Here is a 19,360-nt window from a genome sequence, read left to right as displayed (position 1 = left end):
TGACCACTCAAGCGTTCAATTTAACCTTTAGTGTCTGAATAATAAGCCGGGTAAATTCCCGGATTTGTAATTAAATACTGCTGACAAACAATTCAACTTCTTTCGTGGAAACGGAGCATTGGTTTCGTGGTAACAGCTCGCCAAACACTCCGAAGGTTTCGTAGGCCTAGCTTGAGAACACCTTGATTGAAAACTGCAGCCTGTTTCAGAGGTAAGTGAGTTGATGTCTTACGGTAGCTGAGGTGATTTAGCATTATGATACATGGTTGAATTCATGGGTCCGAAGGCCGCTGTAACGATTTCACAGCTCCGTCGATGTACATGTAGATGTTCAGCTGTTGATGTTGGTGACAAACTGAACGTAATCGTTTATCATTGCAAATTTGTTGTTAACTCGCGGATTAATATCGAAATATCTAACTTTGATAGGGTCATAAAGACTGGAAAATATCAGTGATCGATAGGTTAAAGAACATTCGCAGAATAATTCCATATTTTATGAATGTAAATATTGATTACGTCCTCAGAAAAGCAGCGTTTTTCTCGCAAAACTAACCTTTTAGATCCTTATTATATAAAGATTCTAGCTAAGGGGAGGCTGTTTTATTACAAAATTAAAGTTCGACTGCGGAAAAGACCGTGGACGTGAAAGAAATTACGATATTTCCTGAGAGTTTACCGACTTCCGTGTTGAGCCAGATGCATGCCAATCTCGCCGTCTACACATTTTGAATTTTTCATTGATCGTGCTTTACGTACATCTATAGGGAAGATATTTTTTTTACAAACGTTGCTTTTGTCATTTAAATGTTAAAAACGTTAAACAAAAGAGTTCTTTGTTTCACCAACCAATAGTTCTCTGGTTTACATATTAATAACAATAGGTGACGTCACTGATATCTTTGCTATTAAGAATGAATAATCTTCAGAGACTAGCGCCAGAAAAATGCAGAAATTAGAGAACCCGGCAACCGGGGAGTTGGGAAATTAACCAAAACAAATCCCACCTTGAGTTGTTTTACCTGAATGTCTCAAAGTTTGTCAAAAGATTGATTGTGTTTAAATCGGAGTACATGTATTATTTAACAGTCTTGAAACGCAGTAGAATACTAAGCTTCCCTCTCCGGATCCTGAACATAGGGTTTCCTTTACGAGCTTTCATCTTCAACTGATGTGACTTTGTAATGATTTACTGGTTTTGAGGTAGGTCCAAGTATAATCACCAAAATACAAACGTTTTACTGTAATAGGCCAGCTTTTGTTAACTTAACCCTTTTTTAGTCTACTTGGTCATGGGAGGGGGGAGAGGAGAGAGTTCTTGAGGTCTCCACTCTGTAATTCTTGGACCATTCATTGCATTTCCAGAAGCGTTCTTTTTGCGATGTATAACGGGAAACGATAACGCCATATGATGTAGTTTCAAATCAGCCGCCATTTAGAAATAATGATTTTTATAAAACGTTACGAAAACTACCCAAATATGGCTGAAAAATACTCAGAACTGACAAAAAGTTAAAATTAACTGCAAGTCACCGGCTATGAAGTTGTTTTCATTTAATTACAAATTTGATAAAACACGCCTGTTACAATATGGTTGCCCTGGACACATCAACATACTTGACCAATGAAATGCCGTACCAAATTATTCCCAGATAAATTTTGAGGCGAAATTTCAAAGGTGGAGGGGGGCCCAATCCCCCCCCCCCCGCCCTGCCACACACACACACACACATGGTATTACTAAGGCCCCAAGTCTCCTTGAAATTAATCATTGCCACGTACACTGCTACAAATCTAAATTCAAAGACAAAATAAACCACGTCGAGTGGTTTACAGTACTTTATTTTTACACGTGTATCAAGTTGCAGTTTTAACAGTCGAGATAGATTCTTAAGTTATCCATAGAAAATTGCTCTTTTTTGTTACAAACTTGTAAGGATTTTATTTCTGATCCTCTAAATGTATTACTACCGTTCGATACTCGTGGTAATGGTGGGTGGTGGTCAATGGTCGGTGGTTGGGGGTGGTGGCAGGGGTGGCACATAACAGTTAAAAAGTAATGAACAAGTGGTTCTCCGTCCAATGCAACTGATAAAAAATATATCTTATTTTCTTCCAGCTTAAAGTAGCTGAGTGAATTTCGGGAACTTACTACATTTTCTTAATGTTGGATTTCTTGATGTCCTCGACTACTCTGTTTTTGTTGTACTTCTTAATACAGCGTGGAGTGAGATGAGAATTTGCAGAACAACAAGCACCAAACGTCATTTAAATTGAAGACATTTAAAAAGATTTCAAGCAGCATAACAGAAGGGCAAGTAAAATGGAGGTGAGTGTTATTGAGTTGGGAGAGGTGGGGTACAAGGAGGGTCCGGAGAGCTGGGCACAAGCCCTGTGTGGTCAAAGAACCAAATGGCAAAAAGTCCAGGTGCCGTATTCAAGAAATGTTTTATCATACCAAATGTCTATTTATAGAGGGAATATTTCTGAAGATACTAAAATATGTCTTAAGTGTTAATCATGAACGATGTCTCATGCCCATATGTTAAGATAACTGCAGGTTAGCCTGTGGTATTTATGTCACACCGAGTAGCTGTCTAATCTGAAGATGGATGGAGATCACCGAAACAGTTCTTTAAAACAAATCCTTGTATTTTTATTTGAAGCTTATTTCTAACCTGCCTTTATTTCGTTAAACTACGAGTGTTTAAGTATACTTTGATATTCTTGCACAGTGATGAATTCTTAATATTTGCAATAAAAGTAACAGGCAATGGATTGCTCGTTGTAGCTTGTGACATAAATGACAGAAAGTTTCACATGCGAGGAGAGGTTTTACTGCTGTATATAAACTTCTGATGTGACTGAGGTTCGCTTGAAAAACTAGAGAAAGATTTATACACGACGAAAAGCAATATTACTTGAAACAGTACATTTGATGAGTGGAAATAACTGTCACAATGGAGTTATATTTAAGGCATGTCTTAGCAAAGAAGGAGGTCAGCTATCATGTCTTACGATGGCACGTTTTCGTGAATACAAGTAGAGGCATGTCTTGAAAACCTCAGGACAACTGAAGTTTAGGAAGAACACAAAAAATGTCTCAAAATAGCTCGTAGTGGTCTCGTTTTGATTTCTATATAAGTTGGCCCATGTTAGCTTCCAAAAACATACAATGCTCCGTCACAAAGATTAAAATGTTGATTGCCTTCTGATTAGGAATCTCACCCCCTGAGACGTTTCCAGTCAGAGGACGAAGACGAAGCCTTAGCCAAAGCACTGAAGAATTCTCAAGAGGATAAGCCTGCGAGTGCAGTCCCAAGCCACAGTATAGAAGAGCGTTACGACTCAAGTTCAAGGCAGCCATCTCATAGGAATTTGGTACCACATTATTTTTGTGCATTTTTATTCCAGTAAAGTAGCGTCGAAGTTTTAGTCTAGAGTGGAAATACTCCAGAGAAGTTACCAGTGACTTATAGAAGGTATATGTGAGACTTTTAAGTGAGGTCAACGCCAATATGGAAATTTAAAAAAAAAAAATGGGCAATACAAGATGACGTTTATTATTTCCCTCCTCAACAAACAAACTTTCAATCAACATTTCAAACAGGAATTTCAAATGCAAACTCTTGAAGAAGAAGAATTATCAAGAGCCCTGGCCTTATCTTTAGAAACCCACGACGGTCAACCGAAAACTACAGAGGTAAAACTCAAAGCTCAATCTCGACAGATGGCTCATGGAGGTTGGTAGAAATGTACGTTGATATACTTAATCACGAAACGACAGAAAGCACGAAACAAGGTTTATTCAGAGAAAAATGCCGTCTAGGTTAACGATTTCAGTAAAAGATAAACGTTTTCTACCCTTGAAGTTCCGAAAAAGGTATTTGCTTAGGCGACCGTACCTCCCCCAAAATAAGGAAGACTTTAATTCCACCCTTCGCCTGGGCTTCTGAAAATAGTTTCCAAACTTACGCGGGTTAGTACAGTGGAACCTCCAATTAAAGAAACTCTATATAGCGAAGTCCGCGGTATAACGAACGATTTTCCTGGCCCAGTGATGTGGAAAATAACCTCGAAAACCTCGTTGTAGCCAACATATTTTGTCAGTCCCTTGGCCCTTCGTTGTTCCACTGTAAAACAATTCTCGGCTAAGTAGCGTTATTTAATTCCCAGTAGTATACATCGGTGTAATTTTAAAGAACAATTTCAGAAATGGTCAAACGGTAAATGAAAAATGTTACAAATTGAAAGAAAAAAAAAACATTCAAAAACCTCAAATGTCACGCTCTCGACAAGGCGAGGGGGCAAAAGAGCAACGGAGAGAGCGTGCGCAACGTGAATGCATGCTTTGTAGAAATTTACATATGGCTGAGTCCCTGGCTCACAGCCTGCGTATTGTCGCGGATCTTACATGTCCCTTATCTCCAGCACTCCTTGTAGACTGACCCTGACTATGGCATAAGAGCTTAAAGAGCTAACCACTGCTAATTATTCTTGACAGAGACTCATCCCTCAAGTAGAGGACAATTAGCAATTCCACTCTGTTTACCTGACAACTGTGAGTGGAACCCACAAACGGGCAAGTCTGTTAAGACAGGGGACAAACGTTCTTCTCTGTATGTGATCGACGCGGCACTTGAGCAACTAAGGAAAGTTAAAGGTAAATAATAGAGACATTCAATTGCTGTTGTCACGTCTAAAGAAAAAGCTCCAGAATTTTTCGCGATACTGTGATACGTTATCAGGCTGAAGATAGCTTCAATCAAACAATGAACAAAAATTTAATTTGATGCATTGGTAATTATGTTAAAAATCATTAAAAAGAATATATGGATCCGGTGTAACTTTCCAGTGCGTGACCAAGAAGGAAACGTATGGTTGCTGTTGTGGACCCTGTTAAAGTATTGGCTGTCAGTTCAAAAACATGCATGGAATGTAACCTAAAATATTTATAATAACAGAGGAAAATAAATTCATTTAATTGAGCTGACTGTCCCTGCAACGTTCCACGGGTAAGCTGGGATTCCTCATATTGTGATCTTCATTTCACTACTACTAAAATTTCCCATTTTCTCTCGAAATAATTTGTTTTATTTGGTAGAAATTGATTAGTGCCCTTTTGATATAACTAGACTTCAGACAGTCCTAAGCGACCAATGTAGAGTGGGAAGCCTCATTCAGTCTACTTAAGATTGTTTTCGTCAACAGTTTCTGTAATACAATTGATAGTTGGTTGTTGTTCATGTTGTTGTTGTTGTTGTTGTTGTTGTTGTTGTTGTTCTCGTTCTTGTTGCTACTGTCGTAGTTCTCATGCGTTGCGGCAGGAGTGGAGTCGAGAGGAGTCAGCGAGCTGTGTCAGCGAGAATACAGGGCCTGTATTCGGAAAACAATAGCGTCCGTGCAGGCTCTCATTCTCACAGGCTCGCTTCGCTCCCCGACGGCTTTGCTCGTGTCACCAACGATGAGAGCCTGCTCGCGGGCTATTACTATTGTTGTTGTTACTGTTGGTGTATTTTGGCAGTACCTGTAAATATGACTGATATATTTTCATATTTATTTACAGCTAGGTACACTTTAAAAAGTTACACAAAATGATTAATATTATTACCACAATGATTCGGTTTAGCGTCCGGGGCGCTTATTTACTTTTAGTACCTCAAGGGAGGGCGCTTATTCGAGACAGGGCGCTTAGTTACTTTTTGAGAAACAACGGATTGTTCAAAACGGACTTGTTGAACCTTGGATCCCTCCTGGCCAGAAAGATCAGCTGAGCAATCGCCACAAACTTTGATGTAGAGATCATTCTTCTAAAGGAATTATGCACGCACATGGACATAATAGTTGAGAAACTCGGACGAAGACCACTGTTTGTAATGCGGCATGGAAGATGAACCTCCGTTGATATAAACTCTGACGGCGCTGTTAGTAATATTATAATATTAGAACAGGGACGCTTATTAGAATGGAGGCGCTTATTGGAATGGGAGCGCTTAGTAATAAAAACACATTCCAAGAAGGCGCTTATTCGAAAGGCGGTCGCTAAATCGAATCGGTATGTTATTATTATATACGTGTTATTTTTAATGATATCAATAGGTCCTGTGTGCGTGGTATCGGTTGCTGGCCCATACAGAAAGGGAAAGTCTTATATCTTAAGCGAAGCCTTTAACCAACCTGAGGTTTTCCCACTTGGACATGAAATGGTGGCCGAGACCATGGGAATCTGGTTATGGATTGTACCTGAAAAATATAAGGTGGTGCTACACGTATTTAAAGTAAAACAGTTATATCAAAGCACTTTATAACGTTTTGATTCAGACGTCGAGCTTTTCATGTGCCAAATCTAATGCTTAATTGATTACAAATGATTTTTTTACATTGAACTGTATTAACGCTGTGAAAGAACGAGGAAGGGGAGGGGGGGTTGAGGCCTTCACATTCTTAGAAAGGTTATAATTTGCAAAAAAACATAAAGCAATGAACTCCAAATTTGGCGACTTTGGTATAACATGTAGTTGGACAAGATCTTGCTGTTTGCATGGCGACCATATTTTGACAGGCATGGATTTCTAATTTTAACTTTTGTAGTATTAACGAAAAGAATTTAAACTTTCCTGTAGTAACTTTTACTTGTTTAGATATTTTTAGCTCTCTTTATCAGCCATCTGCTCACGCCTCGTATATGTTTTAATGGAGGATGAAGCCGCTTGGGCTGTTCACGTTAGTTAAGCTCGCCTTATAGGATTGGTCATTTATAGAACCTCCTAGGATTTTGTAGTCGGGAGCGATCTAAATATAAAAAGAAATAAACGTCAGTCCGAGGTTTTTCAACGGGTGGTTAACGCTCTCCACCGGATAAAGCACTATCCAGTGGATAGTATGGTTTCTTTTGGGAACATTTATCCGCTGGATAGCGGTATCCACCCTTTGAACGACTTGCCCCAGAGTGATAACCTTAGGATATGTCCCATATAAGGGTCACCTCTCTTGTCTTCTTGTGTTATTATCTAGGATTCCTATGGTCAGGAGTTTACAGTGGTGCTTCTGGACTCTGAAGGAATTGATTCTGCGGCCAGTGAAGGGTTTCATGACCATCAGATATTTACTTTAACTGTTCTGTTGGCTTCTGTGCTGATATACAATTCCCAAGATGTTCCTTCCAGACATGACACAGAAGGACTGGAGTATCCTTTCAGCAAGTCTATCACCAACAATTACTTATATCTAAACATTCTTGAGGACAGCCAAACCCACCTTTTTTTCCTCCTGTCTGACTTGGAGTGCTAAATTATAGCACTAATCTATGAGGTTCGGCAAGCAGAACTAACACGAATCAGGTTTATTTCCTCGATGAGGTACACTAAAGTATTATTTTGCATACTTTCATGCATCATTATTATCGCCTTTTTCTTGGCAATATGGTCATTGGGGCTCGATGAAGATAAACGCTCGTAAATATAGACGCCTTAATACTGTGAACAGAGAACCAGTGTCAATTAAGCGAGGTTAACTTTATATGACAGCGTGTCACAATGATCTGGGGAGAGTGTCGGTTATCCGCGTCTCATGATCTGCCAGTGACCTTTTCGTCGGGTGTCCGTATTAACTGGGTGTCCATAGGGCGTGGCTGCACTATATCGGTAGATTCTTCATGTCTCACACCCATCAGTTCAAAACGTGACATTCCTCAGCTGATGGTTAGAATTTCAACAAATTCTTAGGAGTCAGTTCAACCGCACTTATCGCATCTTTTTTGCTTCGGAAATGAATATAAGGCGAGGAACCTTGAGAACCATGCCTTAAAAACCTACTCCCTAACCATTTTTAGATACATTACAAAACTATCTCAGAGAATTCAGATACGATCGAACACTGGAGAAGATGGTCGTCAGGAAGACATGGAGTTCTTTCACAAAACATTTCCTCACTTCATTTGGTTACTGAGAGATGTGACGAAAGACATTCCATCTGACTGTAAGGACATCAAGGATTACTTCTTAAAAAAGGTAATCGCAAAGACGAATTCATTTGAAATTTTCCTACCTAGCAAAAACGAGAAACTTGTTCGTGAAAACCCCAATATGTAGTGACGCTAAGATGACAAGATGACACTAAGATGACAGTATGTCGAAAACGTTTGGCGTTTTGCTATTTTTTGACCATTTTGGGCGACCACGCACCGTTTACAAGGGTCTTCATGATTCGCCAAACGAAACGATAGTTATACAACACAAACAATGCCCCTAGCCCTAAAAACAAAAGAGGTGCAGATTAACAATGACGAATCAAAATAGAAGTTTTAAAGAGGTGCAGGTCATCTGACCACTTTTTCTTTTTCAGGTTTTTAAAGAAGATTCTACAGCCGCTGGCTTTAAAAACGAGCAAGTAGCTGAAAGCATTTTGCGTTTTTTTAGTGGGTTTGACGCGTTCACACTACCTTCTCCAACAGTCGATGTTGAGACAATGAAAAGTATAAACGAGAGAAAGGATGAGATTAATCCCAAATTTTTGAGCGGTTTAGAAAAGTTCAAAAGCTTGGTAAGGACCACTCTCTCTCCTAAACACAGCTTCAATGATGGAGAATTTGTCACTGGCGAGGGTAAGATCGATTTTTCTCTTTGCGGTGTCTTAATACCAGTTTAATATGTCTTTTTCGTTTCTTTATCTGTTCTTTGATCTCGCAGACGTTATCTGCGTTTATTCTCTCTGGTTCAAAAGCCTAGTTAATACACAACACCATTACTGCTAGTCATATCACTTATATTATTATTTCTGTATGTTTTGGTGTTGCTATCGGTTGTTGCTGTAGTTTTAATATTCATTAATTCGTCCTGAATCTGTTCCCGTGTAATTTAGTAAAAAGCAAAAGGAGAGAAACTTTTTATTTTAGTTGAATAAATTCACCTTATATATTCAATTTCTCGGCTAGATTCCTATTTTTGGGTGCAGTCACTAGCACTCTCTCCCTTCCTCTCTGATTTAAATATATCTTAGTTTATATGACACTAATGATGTCGGAAAACTTGTTGTCTTGTTCACTTAGTTCATGGAGTTATTATATTCCCATTAAACACGCCCGGAAGTTCTTTAAATAACTACGTAAAGCTGAATTTATATTTTCATATACATCATAATATACTCCAGTCCGTGTTGTAGTCCCTTGAGATTAGCAAAGCTCGCTCCTGCTGTTTTTCCAGTTTAAATAATCCCATGCTCGCTCCATTTAGGTTTGGCGGTGATGGTTCAACTCTATGTTGACGCGATAAACAGGCCCGATGTTATTCCTAATGTGCAAAGTGCCTGGGACACATTCGTTGCAGTGAAATGCTCGGACGCCAAACAGGCTGCTCTGGTGACGTATGATGCGCTCCTGACGTCACAGCTAACTGATGAATTGCCTTGTAGCAATGTCAGGATACGCATGCGTCACAGCGATGCTTTTGATGTGTGCCAAGAGCAGTTCATGGCGGAAATGGCTGGAATCTCCACCAACACAGTTGAAAGGACTGTGGGCGAGCTTAAGGTCAGTGTTTCTCGGAGATTATCCGCAAATGAATATTGTGATCAACATTCTGGATGTTGTAGTCACTGTTGCAGTCGTAAGCGTAAGGCTAAAAGTAACACATCAATTAGACCTTGTGTTCTGCTAAGAAAACTTGAACTGGCCTATTTACCGCGCCTATTGAAATAAGGACATAATTAGGCCACTTTACAATCGTTGGTGGCTTACCCTAGCCCGACAGCTTTTTTGAAAGCTTCACATGTAAAAGAAAACGATTTGAAATAATGCAAATCGGAACTTGGTGGTTTGTACGAGACAGAAAGCCAGCGCAACTTCGCGTTTGTACAAGGCGATACAGTTAACAACTTGAAGGGCCAACTAACCAATAACAGTTCTCCTCACAAAAACTAAAATTTGTACAGCCTACGAAAAGGTTGTTAGTCATAGTCGGTCAGGAAATGAGTTTACCTTGATATAAATGTGGTATTTTGATGTTTTACTCAACATTACTCAACATTATGTTCTGTCTTTAACTGTACTAGGAATCTGTGTTAAGTAAGTTAAAGTCTTGGCTGATAGACAATGAAACGAAAACAAGACAATCTTGTAAGGATCTCCTCGAAAAGCTAAAAAGAACTCATTTGGACCCAGTCCTACAGCAACTACGGGGCAAAGAAGCAGCTAAAGTATCTTTTGATGACGTCATTGACGGGTACACCCGAATTAAAGATGATTACTACAAGTCTGCAAAAGGCGCCAAAGATGTCATTGCTGCAGTGTTCTTCGAGTTTCATCCAGTAAGGAATCCTTAATTTACGCATTTTTATTTTCTTTCAAAATACACTCTGTCTGAATGGAACAGGCTTCGAACGGTTGTCAATTGAGTGTCGCAAAACCAAAACTAAAGTAATCACTCTGGCCAATCACAAAGGACTCAGATAATCCAGTGAACCAATCAAAATTCGAAGAAAATATGTACGAGTAGCCGACGCGAACTGTGGGAAAATGTGTGCGAACAAGTACTAGTCACGTTTGATTTTGGTTCCTCGAACGTTAATAAAGGGGAATGTTTACGAAATCCGACAAAGTTCTTTGTTGTATGTTTTTGTCCGTTTTTTTTTTTTTTTTTTGGCCTTGACGTGCACAAAACACAATAGTTGTTTACTACTGACTGAAGAAGTAACCAATAGAAAAGTTTTGGTTCCGTTATTTATATTCATGCATAGTGAATTAGTGCAAAACAAAATACTGCGCACGGTCGCGGACGTTCCAACATAAATCTTGGCATCTTTGTTTGCTTCTTTGATGTTTGCCGGGCTTCATAACTATCCGTCTCTATTCAGTATGGTTCCACTTCTGGTTAGATGGGAAAGTGGCACTCGTTTTTAAAACCAATCGCGCGTCGTAAAAAAAATGCAAAGCCAATGTTTTGCAAACAACGAGGTACTTTGGACAGTCAAGTGAAACTTTCCTATCACACGTGTTACGGTAACAGACATACGTTCATACATGTATACATGCAACAACAGTCCAGATGATGATTGATATGATATGATGATAATTTACTATTTCCATCTGTCCTAAAATTGTCTTTGAGGCTATTTCTAACAGCTTTGTACACAGTAGACCCAGATTTTAAGACCAGGGGCCCGTTTCTCGAAAGCTCGGGAAACTTTTCGGGCCCGCAAAGCAATTTTTAGTCAGTCTGTATCTAAAAACAGAAAGGTTTACACGCCTAAAACTTCTTGTGTGAGGGGATCTTCTGGTCATATTTAGAATATGTTAATAAAACAGCTCGGTAATCATAATGCTTGAGATTTTGCTACGCCTTTGCGGGTGCGAAAACTTTTCGGAGCCTTCGAGAAACGGGCCCCAGGCTAAGAAAATGTCGAGACTGTCTATGTGAGTATGATTTGAGAACGTTTTGAAAGAGAGTCGCAGAATTGGCTATTTCCATACCCTTCAGGGATTTCCGAAAGCGGAAGTGATCTTGAAGACACCAATTCATTGAATTCCACTGAATAACAGCAGAAGTTTATATGCTTTTGCTTTCATAAAAGCCTTAACGCGACATGACTTTCTCTAAATATAATCATCTTAGGCTCATTTTCCGTTTTCAATTTTAAATTTCATTGAAGAAAGCACACAATCTCAAGCGCAGCATTCATATGTTCGGTCATAAAAAAAAAAAAAAAACCTGAATGAAAAATAACCGTTATTTGTTTCAGGAATTGATGAAGGAGAAGGAACAATACCTGGGGCTGCTCAAACAACTGAAAGACTTTGACGACGAGCGGAGCAGAAATTTGGCCGCCCAGGCGTATCTAGACCAAGAAAGACAAAGACTGGAAGTAAGTGCAAGGAAGTTGCAAGGTTATGAAATTACACTATCAGCAGCACAAGTACATACCTTATTTGTTTAGAAGAACTTTTTCATAGGAAGATTGAAGATGAGATTAACGCAAATTCTAAGTAGAACACGCCTTGGCATGGGCTGAGAGTCGCTAGAGGATGCTATTTTCGAAAGAACAGTATTCACTCTGGTAAACTCTAAAACTCAAGTCTATACTGTACTATGACCAAGTGCTTTTAGAGACATATTTGAACATGAAACATAATAATCATCATCATAATCATAATAATAATAGGAAGCTTGAAGATGAGATTAACCCAAATTCTAAGAACATGGTGAAACACGCCCTGGGCTGAGAGTCTCTAGCGGATGCTCTTTTCGAAAGAACAGTATTGACTCTGGTAAACTCTAAAACTCCAGTCTATACTGTACTATAATCGAGTGCTTTTAGAGACATTTGAACATGAAACATAACAATAATAATACTGATAATAATAATAACAATAATAACAATAATAGTTCATTTATATAGCGCACACATCCATTATTTGCCCGAGGCGTTTTACAAAAGTATCCCTGAAAACTACGAGACTATTACGCTAAGAAACTTAAAAACTTAAAATCTAGCAAAATACCTAAAAAACTAGACTCTAAAAAAAAATTTTAAATATGAAAAAGAGTTACTCATAAGTAAAAAAGGAAGGTCTTGAGTTTTTTCTTAAATAACATGTACCATATATATGGGCCTGTGTTGTTATTGCATGGTTCATTGTAGAGGGTCTTCCATTACATGCTTGTCTAGCTATATCGTTACATTCAAAACAAACTTACTAACAACTTAAATGATATCAAGATCAATGCAAGGGAAAAAATTCACCGTCAGTCCGAACATTAGGAGCTATTAGGCGTTGTAACAAAGAGGAGAATTTATCCCTGCAAATCAGTTTAAACTGTTCTCTCTTTAGAAAAGAATGTCTTTTCTTTAACATCAATATAACTGGACATTAAACGCAAATAAATAGTAAAAATTTATTAGGTACCCAGTCTACATCTAATATTTTAGTTACGTGAGTTGAATTCCAAAGAATGTAATATTAAAAATAAGCCTAACATAATATCCTAATCGGACCAACAGGAACAACAATCACGCTTGCAAGAAGAAAATCGGGAAAGGAAGAAAGAGGTACATTCAATTGAATTTGATATCACGGGTTTATTTTGCAAGGCAAGGGAGCTGGCCACGTACGATGTGGAGATTGACAGACTAATAGGCCTTCTGTATGACCCGGACACAAGGTACAAAAAAAGCCATGCTGGACGCCGAGTTACACAGTGCGACTTCCAAAGCAAAGCAACTAGCACCAGTATAGCTATTTTGACGTTCCTTTGGATGTCCCATTGTCTAAATTACGTCCCAGTATGGCCGTTTTTTGCACCATGAGACCGAATTTTGCAATTAAAGAGCCTATTAATACTTTTTTTAATTTCTTTCGATCGAAGTGCTTTTTATTTACATATATCATGGTAACACGGTGTCACATCAAACGACAAGTCTCCAAGATCATTGACATTGTCATTCGATGTATTTTTTTTTCGTTCCTTTTCATTGACTGAGAACCCACCAAGTGACTTCCATGCAAATAACTGCCGACAAATATTGGTCTGCTCATGCGTAGTATCCTCTAAATGTGCTGCAAATAATTATCTGCTCATGCGCAATCGAAACCATGCTTTCGGGAGATCGCTTCCCTAAGCTGAACTCGGTTATCGCAAAATATCGTTATTTGTCATGATCAGTGTCTTACGGATCAATTTTTGCTCTGCTCGCCACCGACAAATCACGATATTTTGCTCAACCTCGTCCAACAATGATTTAATATTTGGAAGAAGGAGTAAATCAAGTAAGCCCATTAAGTATATATGTCGTTTTCACGCCTTAAATTTCCAGATGGAAATGTTGCTCAAAAATCTAGAGGAGGAACGGAAAAGATTTAGTGAGCAACTGGAAAGCGAGCGGAAGGCACAACAAGGTCAAATGGATAACATGATCGCAACAAGCATGAAGCGGGCTCAAGAGGAACGGCAAGCCTTCATAAGGGAAAATCAAGCTTTGAAGGAGCGCTTCATGGCATTGCAAGAACACAACGAAAACAACATGAGAATGATAAAGAAACTATCAGAGATGGCTGCTCAGAAAGAACAGGAGGAAAAGGTTCTTCGTCAACAGTTGGAGGTCAACGCCAAAGACGACAGCGAAGCCTTAATAAAGGAGCTGAATGAGAAACACGATGCGGAAATGAAGGCACTCCGTGATGACATGAACGCAAAGCTGGATGAAATTATCAAACAAGCCCCATCAAGTGCCTTAACAGCATCGACAACAGAAGGATTGATAGGGCAACGAGTCAAGGAAACCGACGACTTACATGGCAAGATCAAACTAACTCGCAAAGGACGAGAGGATGTCGAAAAACCTGGATTTTGGACACAAGCACTTCAGCTTGTGGGAAGTCTTGTTGTACCAGCTGTTGGCGCAGTTCTTTCTGCTGTAGAACCCATTGCTGCACCACTTGCAGAAGGTGTCAGCTCTATTGCTGGCACTTTTTGCAACGTAATGTAGTTAGAATGACTGGTTTGTAAGAAGTCGGTGGAATTTGAATTATTTGTTTCAGTTGTTTGCTCGTCCCCACTAGCCTTTGTGCTATAACTGCACTGCCGAGAATAAATTATTATTATCATTACCATTATCGTTATCGTTATCGTTAACGTTATCGTTATCATTATCATTATCATTAGTACTAGTACTAGTATTAGTATTAGTATTATTGTTATTATTAATATATATTTTTTTTTTTGGCGAGGCAGCTGGACTCTTGCACTGCATCAGTTGTACTCAGTGTTGGTTGATTATCTTTTTGTGTGGAATGCGCGTTCCACCCGTAAACACTGCTTGTCATGAGCGCAGAAACTCCCTAGACAAAGGTGGAAGGAGCGAGTGTCGTTTTGGCACTTCTTTTCGCTTAAGCTCTCGAACACGCTTCGTTTGCCTTTGTCCAGGCGTAAGACCCAATGGCATCAATGGAGAATCAATAAGTAATCCGTGGTTAACGGTTGAGTTAGTCATTGAATATTACCGATGATCAATTACTGAGACATAGACATGGCACTTTTTCTCTCCAGTCCAAGATGATGAATGCAACTACCATGATTCCCTGCAGGCGCTTCTCATAGAGAGAATTGGCCATTCTATCCAGTTCTGTTTCAGTCATCGGTTAGTCGTTGACGTCATTGATTACTCGTCGATATAATCTCTACGCTAAAATACTGAAATCGCGTATGACGAGATTAAAATAATTGATGAAACAACTTTTTCAAAGTACCGTTAACTCTGATGCAAACTTTGGTGACTAAATTCTCTAGTTCAACGTTAGGCACCACCCAACAGAATTCCCGTCAATTAGTTGGGAAGTTGCTATATATAGCTTCATACGTCTAGATAATCACCAAACTCAGACGTTAGTCGGCATCTAACCATGAAGTAACATACTCTCGTGAGTTATTTAGATCGTCAAGTTAACATAAAAGCTGTGCAAGTATAAGCGTACTCAAAAATAAAAACTCAGTCGGAAAACAGGCTTTGATTTGTTGTACTGAAGTGATGATTGGCAAAATAGTTAGTTATTCGATTTCTGGTTATTGTTTGTCCCTTGATAAAGCACAGGAAATTACCAAATGGTCAGGAAATTTGAACATTTGTAAATATACTAAATATTTCATATATATATTTAATATAAATCTACTAGCGGTCTATCACTCTAGCCGTTCTCTGATTGGCTACGTTACGCGCTATTTATTCTGTGATAGATGGTGAGTAACGTAGCAGTGTGCCCTCGTTAACAAAATGACGGCTGCTTCTTGGCGTTTTCGAAGTGTCTTTGAAGAGGATTTAGACAACGTTTTTAACGACTAGTAGATTTATACTAAAGCAATTAGATTATTCGCTCTCGATTTGTATGCGTGATATCTGACTCGGGCTACGCCCTTGTCAACTATCGCGCGATAGAAATCTCGAGCTCATAATCTAATTGTTTAATACACTTAGTAAGCTCGATTCTTATAGTTTTTAACTTTTTCTTTGTTGATATACATCTAATTTTTTCAAACTTTCATCAAGTAAATTGTTTCTGTCATCAATGGCTTTAGTCATGGAGGACCCTTCTGGAAATCCCTATTTCTTAGTGACGGCTGTATCCTCGAAAAAGATTATCACCATTAATTTCAATTTCCGCCGTTCCGTTCCGAACCGAAAGAGAGGAGTATCTCTGAAGTTGCACTTCACAGTTACCCAACGGATGTTCTGAAAAAGAACTGTTCTATTGGCTTTAAATCTGGATTTTCAGATTTTGTGGCTAAGTGGTAAGCAACCACACATAATTATATAAATATTCAGCTTCCAAGTAACAAAAGAAAGTTACCATGTAGTGGAGGGGATATTCCAAACTTATGCTGGAAAGGGTGATTGTCTTGTTTTGCTACCTGAAAGCGTTTTTCCGAATTAGGTCTTGGTCAACCTAAGATTGGAGTAGCTCTCGATTCAGCCTTGAAAGCGATCCATTACGAGTTATCCTCATTTTCCTTGTTTCTTTGTTTGTTTAAACGAGAAAGGTCCAAGGGCCTATTTTCATTACACCCCCAACCCAACCCTAGGAATGAAAAGGAAATCAAGTGTTTGTTTTTAGCCACTGAACTTGGATAATAAACCGCCGTAAACAGAACCCGTAAACAGAACCAAATTCGAGGCCACTCCAGTGAGTTTTAAATTCATAGTTTATACTGTATGTCATTTATCGAGCAGGAGAGGAGGAAAGTGAAGTTTCACAGGCACTGTTAAGAAACTGACCGCAAAAGCAACGGTGACAGAGTTCTTAAGGACAAGCTTCTTCGTCCGCGATAACCTGCTTGAAACGCCCCGTGAGATTGTTTTTCATGGTCGCTTTTTGTTCTTCCATTTCCAAGCCGATATCAGTGACTACAGATCTCTCTTCGTGTGAAAATCTTCTCAATGTAGATTGTTTCTCCAGTCAGATATTGGGTGCTTGCGTCAGAAATCCAAAGACCAAACGAGAAGCGTACTTTGCCAATAGGAGAAATCTTTTGTTGAGGAATAGTTTCACCTCCACCTTCGGAATGTGGGAGTGATAGGGAGAAGGAGTGAAATTCGCCCCCATAGGTACAACTTGAGAGATATTCTACAAGTTAAAAATACCATCGAACCAATAGGAAGAACATATGGGCGAACAATCAAGGATCGATGTTTAGCCATGTTTTCAGTTTCAGCATTAAAGGAAGAACCTCAGTGACTGATTTCTTGCTCTTTGCGCAGCAAAGCGTCTCAGTTGCACACGTGCGGCTTTTAACAAAATGTTACCAAGAAATAATATTTCAGTTTTCAAGTTTGAGCATTGACATATTTGATAACTTTCGCCAGAAGAAAATCTCTGTTCAAATCTGTGGACAAAAACATTGAGAAAGATGTTATGTTCAACATATAACGAGCCGTGGGTCAAGTGGGAGTGTTTTTGTCTAAACATTGTTTCAAAATGTTCTTGACGTGTCACGGTTCCCTACGTACATAGCAGTGCAATTGTTTTCATTTTATATTTGTATTTTAAGGGGACCTTTTTGTCCCCTGGCTAAATTGCCTTCGTTATTTGCGATGGCGAGTGACACAAAAAATGAAAACAAGCCTTTCAGTTTCCGCATGAAAAGGGAAAAGTCCCAGCATGAACTCTTGTCCACTTGCACGAATTCTTGGAACCTGGGGATTCCCCGTAAACGTCTTTCAGTTTCGGAAGAAGGCTGCTACAATTTGCGGCAGACGGAAGACTTAAACTAGCCTTCCATCGAAAGAGAGACGTTCCTTTCAGTCAGGTGAGTATCATTACCTCAGTCTTTTATAATTACAATGAGCACATGAAATCCTTTTATTGAGGAAGGGAATCAAACCATGAACTTTATAACCTTTAAAGATGGTGTAGGAAACGAAAGAAAGGCGAAGATTGAGCATTTCGGAATGAAATATATAGCTTTTAGTAAAGGGCCTAACGGCGTTACAGGGATTGGTGTATAGACAAGAATTCACTACAGCTGTTATTATTTGATTTACCTGAGTAGTACTCCGGTTAAAAGATCTCAGTTTAGCGAAAACAACGTTTCGGTTCGCCTAACATGCGTCGAGTCAGTGTTCTTTAGGCTAGCCTTTGCAGTATTTAGCCAGTCGCCATAATTTTACCTGTAACCCTTATACAATTACCATGATCGACCCAACCACTGAAGAGACAGATAGGAGTGCTATTTAACCTGAACGAACTACTATATCGTTGCCGGTTTTGACTAGTGTCATGCAATCAAACTGGAAAATGCAAATCATTCAATAAATTAATTCAAAAATCTGAGATATGATGGATCATTGATTTGTAAACAACCTCGCCTTCGGAAAAATATTGGAAGCTCATGGAGACGACATGTTGGTGTTCATAAGTTATTACTCTAGAGCTCAGACACATCGAAATTAATACTTCGTCTAATGCAAGGACTGGTCAGTTAGAAAAAACTTGAAAAGATAAATCATCTTTTGACATTAGCAACAACCTTCTTCCTTAACAACCCAATAATTAAAGGCTTGGAAATTCAAACGTGCTCTGTTACAAAACGAAGAACCCTGTCGAGCTAAAATTCGAGAAGAATGTGCATTTCTTATTTCGGGATATGTCTTGGCAGCGTTACATTGAAACCAGCGTTACATTTATGCTAAATGGAATGCTGCTCAGGGCAGCCCGTGCAACAAACCAAACAAAAAGTTCACAATCATGTACTGATCACTGGGTCACATTTCCAAGAATCGCAACGATGAATATTTGAATGTCTGAATCAAGAATCTCATCGAAACTTAAGATGTGTTACAAAATTTCATTTTAGCAGCCGAAACCAAAACACGAAAACAACTTTCACCTATCAACTATAAGCCATTTGACATAATTCAGATTCTAGTGTTATTCAAAGTAGACTCAATTGTTACATTTAAAGAGATAGAGAGAAAAATAGCCTGCGATTGATTTAATGGATAAGATTTTTTAGCAGCAAACGTTTCGTTTAAAAACCATTCAACAACTTTGTCAGGGTAAGCTTGCGTCCACAAAATGCGCACAAAGGTGCAAACAAGAATGGACAGTGTTAACAATGTAATTGCTAAACAAAATAGTGAGCTCAGAGCATTAGCACCTTGGACAGCTGTTTGGTGTTGTAAGGCCCCATCAGCATGAATAACTAATAACTGGGTGCAAAGTGAAAAGAATAACAAGTGATGTGAAAATGATACACTTGTGGGATGTGGCCGAAAACGGCGAAGTAAAGCATAAGAGTAGCTCACAGCCAAGACGTAGCAATAAGGTTCAATTAGGTGCACTTATCGCTGTAGAGTTGCTTGTTTTTTTGTTTTTTTT

The 19,360-nt window shown here is 38.9% G+C and overlaps 2 protein-coding genes across 4 annotated transcripts in view; both read left to right on the top strand.

Annotated features, from left to right (window-relative positions):
• The first annotated feature begins 102 nt into the window (after positions 1-102).
• LOC145500766 (guanylate-binding protein 6-like) lies at positions 103-14,634 on the top strand. Of its 2 annotated transcripts, XM_081480299.1 has the most exons (14): positions 103-211; positions 2,222-2,329; positions 3,220-3,381; positions 3,611-3,743; positions 4,505-4,663; positions 6,100-6,257; positions 7,015-7,187; positions 7,832-8,009; positions 8,344-8,602; positions 9,231-9,526; positions 10,048-10,302; positions 11,734-11,856; positions 12,994-13,041; positions 13,807-14,634. In XM_081480299.1, the coding sequence occupies exons 2-14, from the start codon at positions 2,324-2,326 to the stop codon at positions 14,476-14,478; spliced, it is 2,622 nt and encodes an 873-aa protein (XP_081336425.1). In that variant the 5' UTR covers positions 103-211; positions 2,222-2,323; the 3' UTR covers positions 14,479-14,634. The 2 variants fall into 2 exon arrangements, with proteins under 2 accessions (XP_081336425.1, XP_081336426.1); XM_081480300.1 differs by lacking the exon at positions 10,048-10,302.
• A 2,923-nt stretch (positions 14,635-17,557) lies between these two features.
• LOC145500774 (guanylate-binding protein 6-like) overlaps positions 17,558-19,360 on the top strand; it is a 40,386-nt gene continuing 38,583 nt past the window's right edge. The window contains exon 1 of one of the 2 annotated variants that reach the window (XM_081480314.1): positions 17,558-17,789. The gene's annotated coding sequence lies outside the window, so the exon portion shown is untranslated. The remainder of the gene's footprint in view (positions 17,790-19,360) is intronic. The other variant, XM_081480312.1, reaches the window with a different exon arrangement.

The sequence above is a fragment of the Orbicella franksi genome, chromosome 10 (genome assembly GCF_964199315.1).
Source record: "Orbicella franksi chromosome 10, jaOrbFran1.1, whole genome shotgun sequence".
In the NCBI taxonomy this organism is placed as follows: domain Eukaryota; kingdom Metazoa; phylum Cnidaria; class Anthozoa; order Scleractinia; family Merulinidae; genus Orbicella; species Orbicella franksi.
This window is presented reverse-complemented; position numbering and strand designations above follow the sequence as displayed.

Bases quoted from the DNA above. Each gene is read 5' to 3' on its own strand.
- LOC145500766 (XM_081480299.1), top strand. The intron at 3,382-3,610 runs GTACCACATTAT...CATTTCAAACAG, and splicing joins AGCCATCTCATAGGAATTTG to GAATTTCAAATGCAAACTCT. The intron at 8,603-9,230 runs GTAAGATCGATT...CGCTCCATTTAG, and splicing joins AGAATTTGTCACTGGCGAGG to GTTTGGCGGTGATGGTTCAA.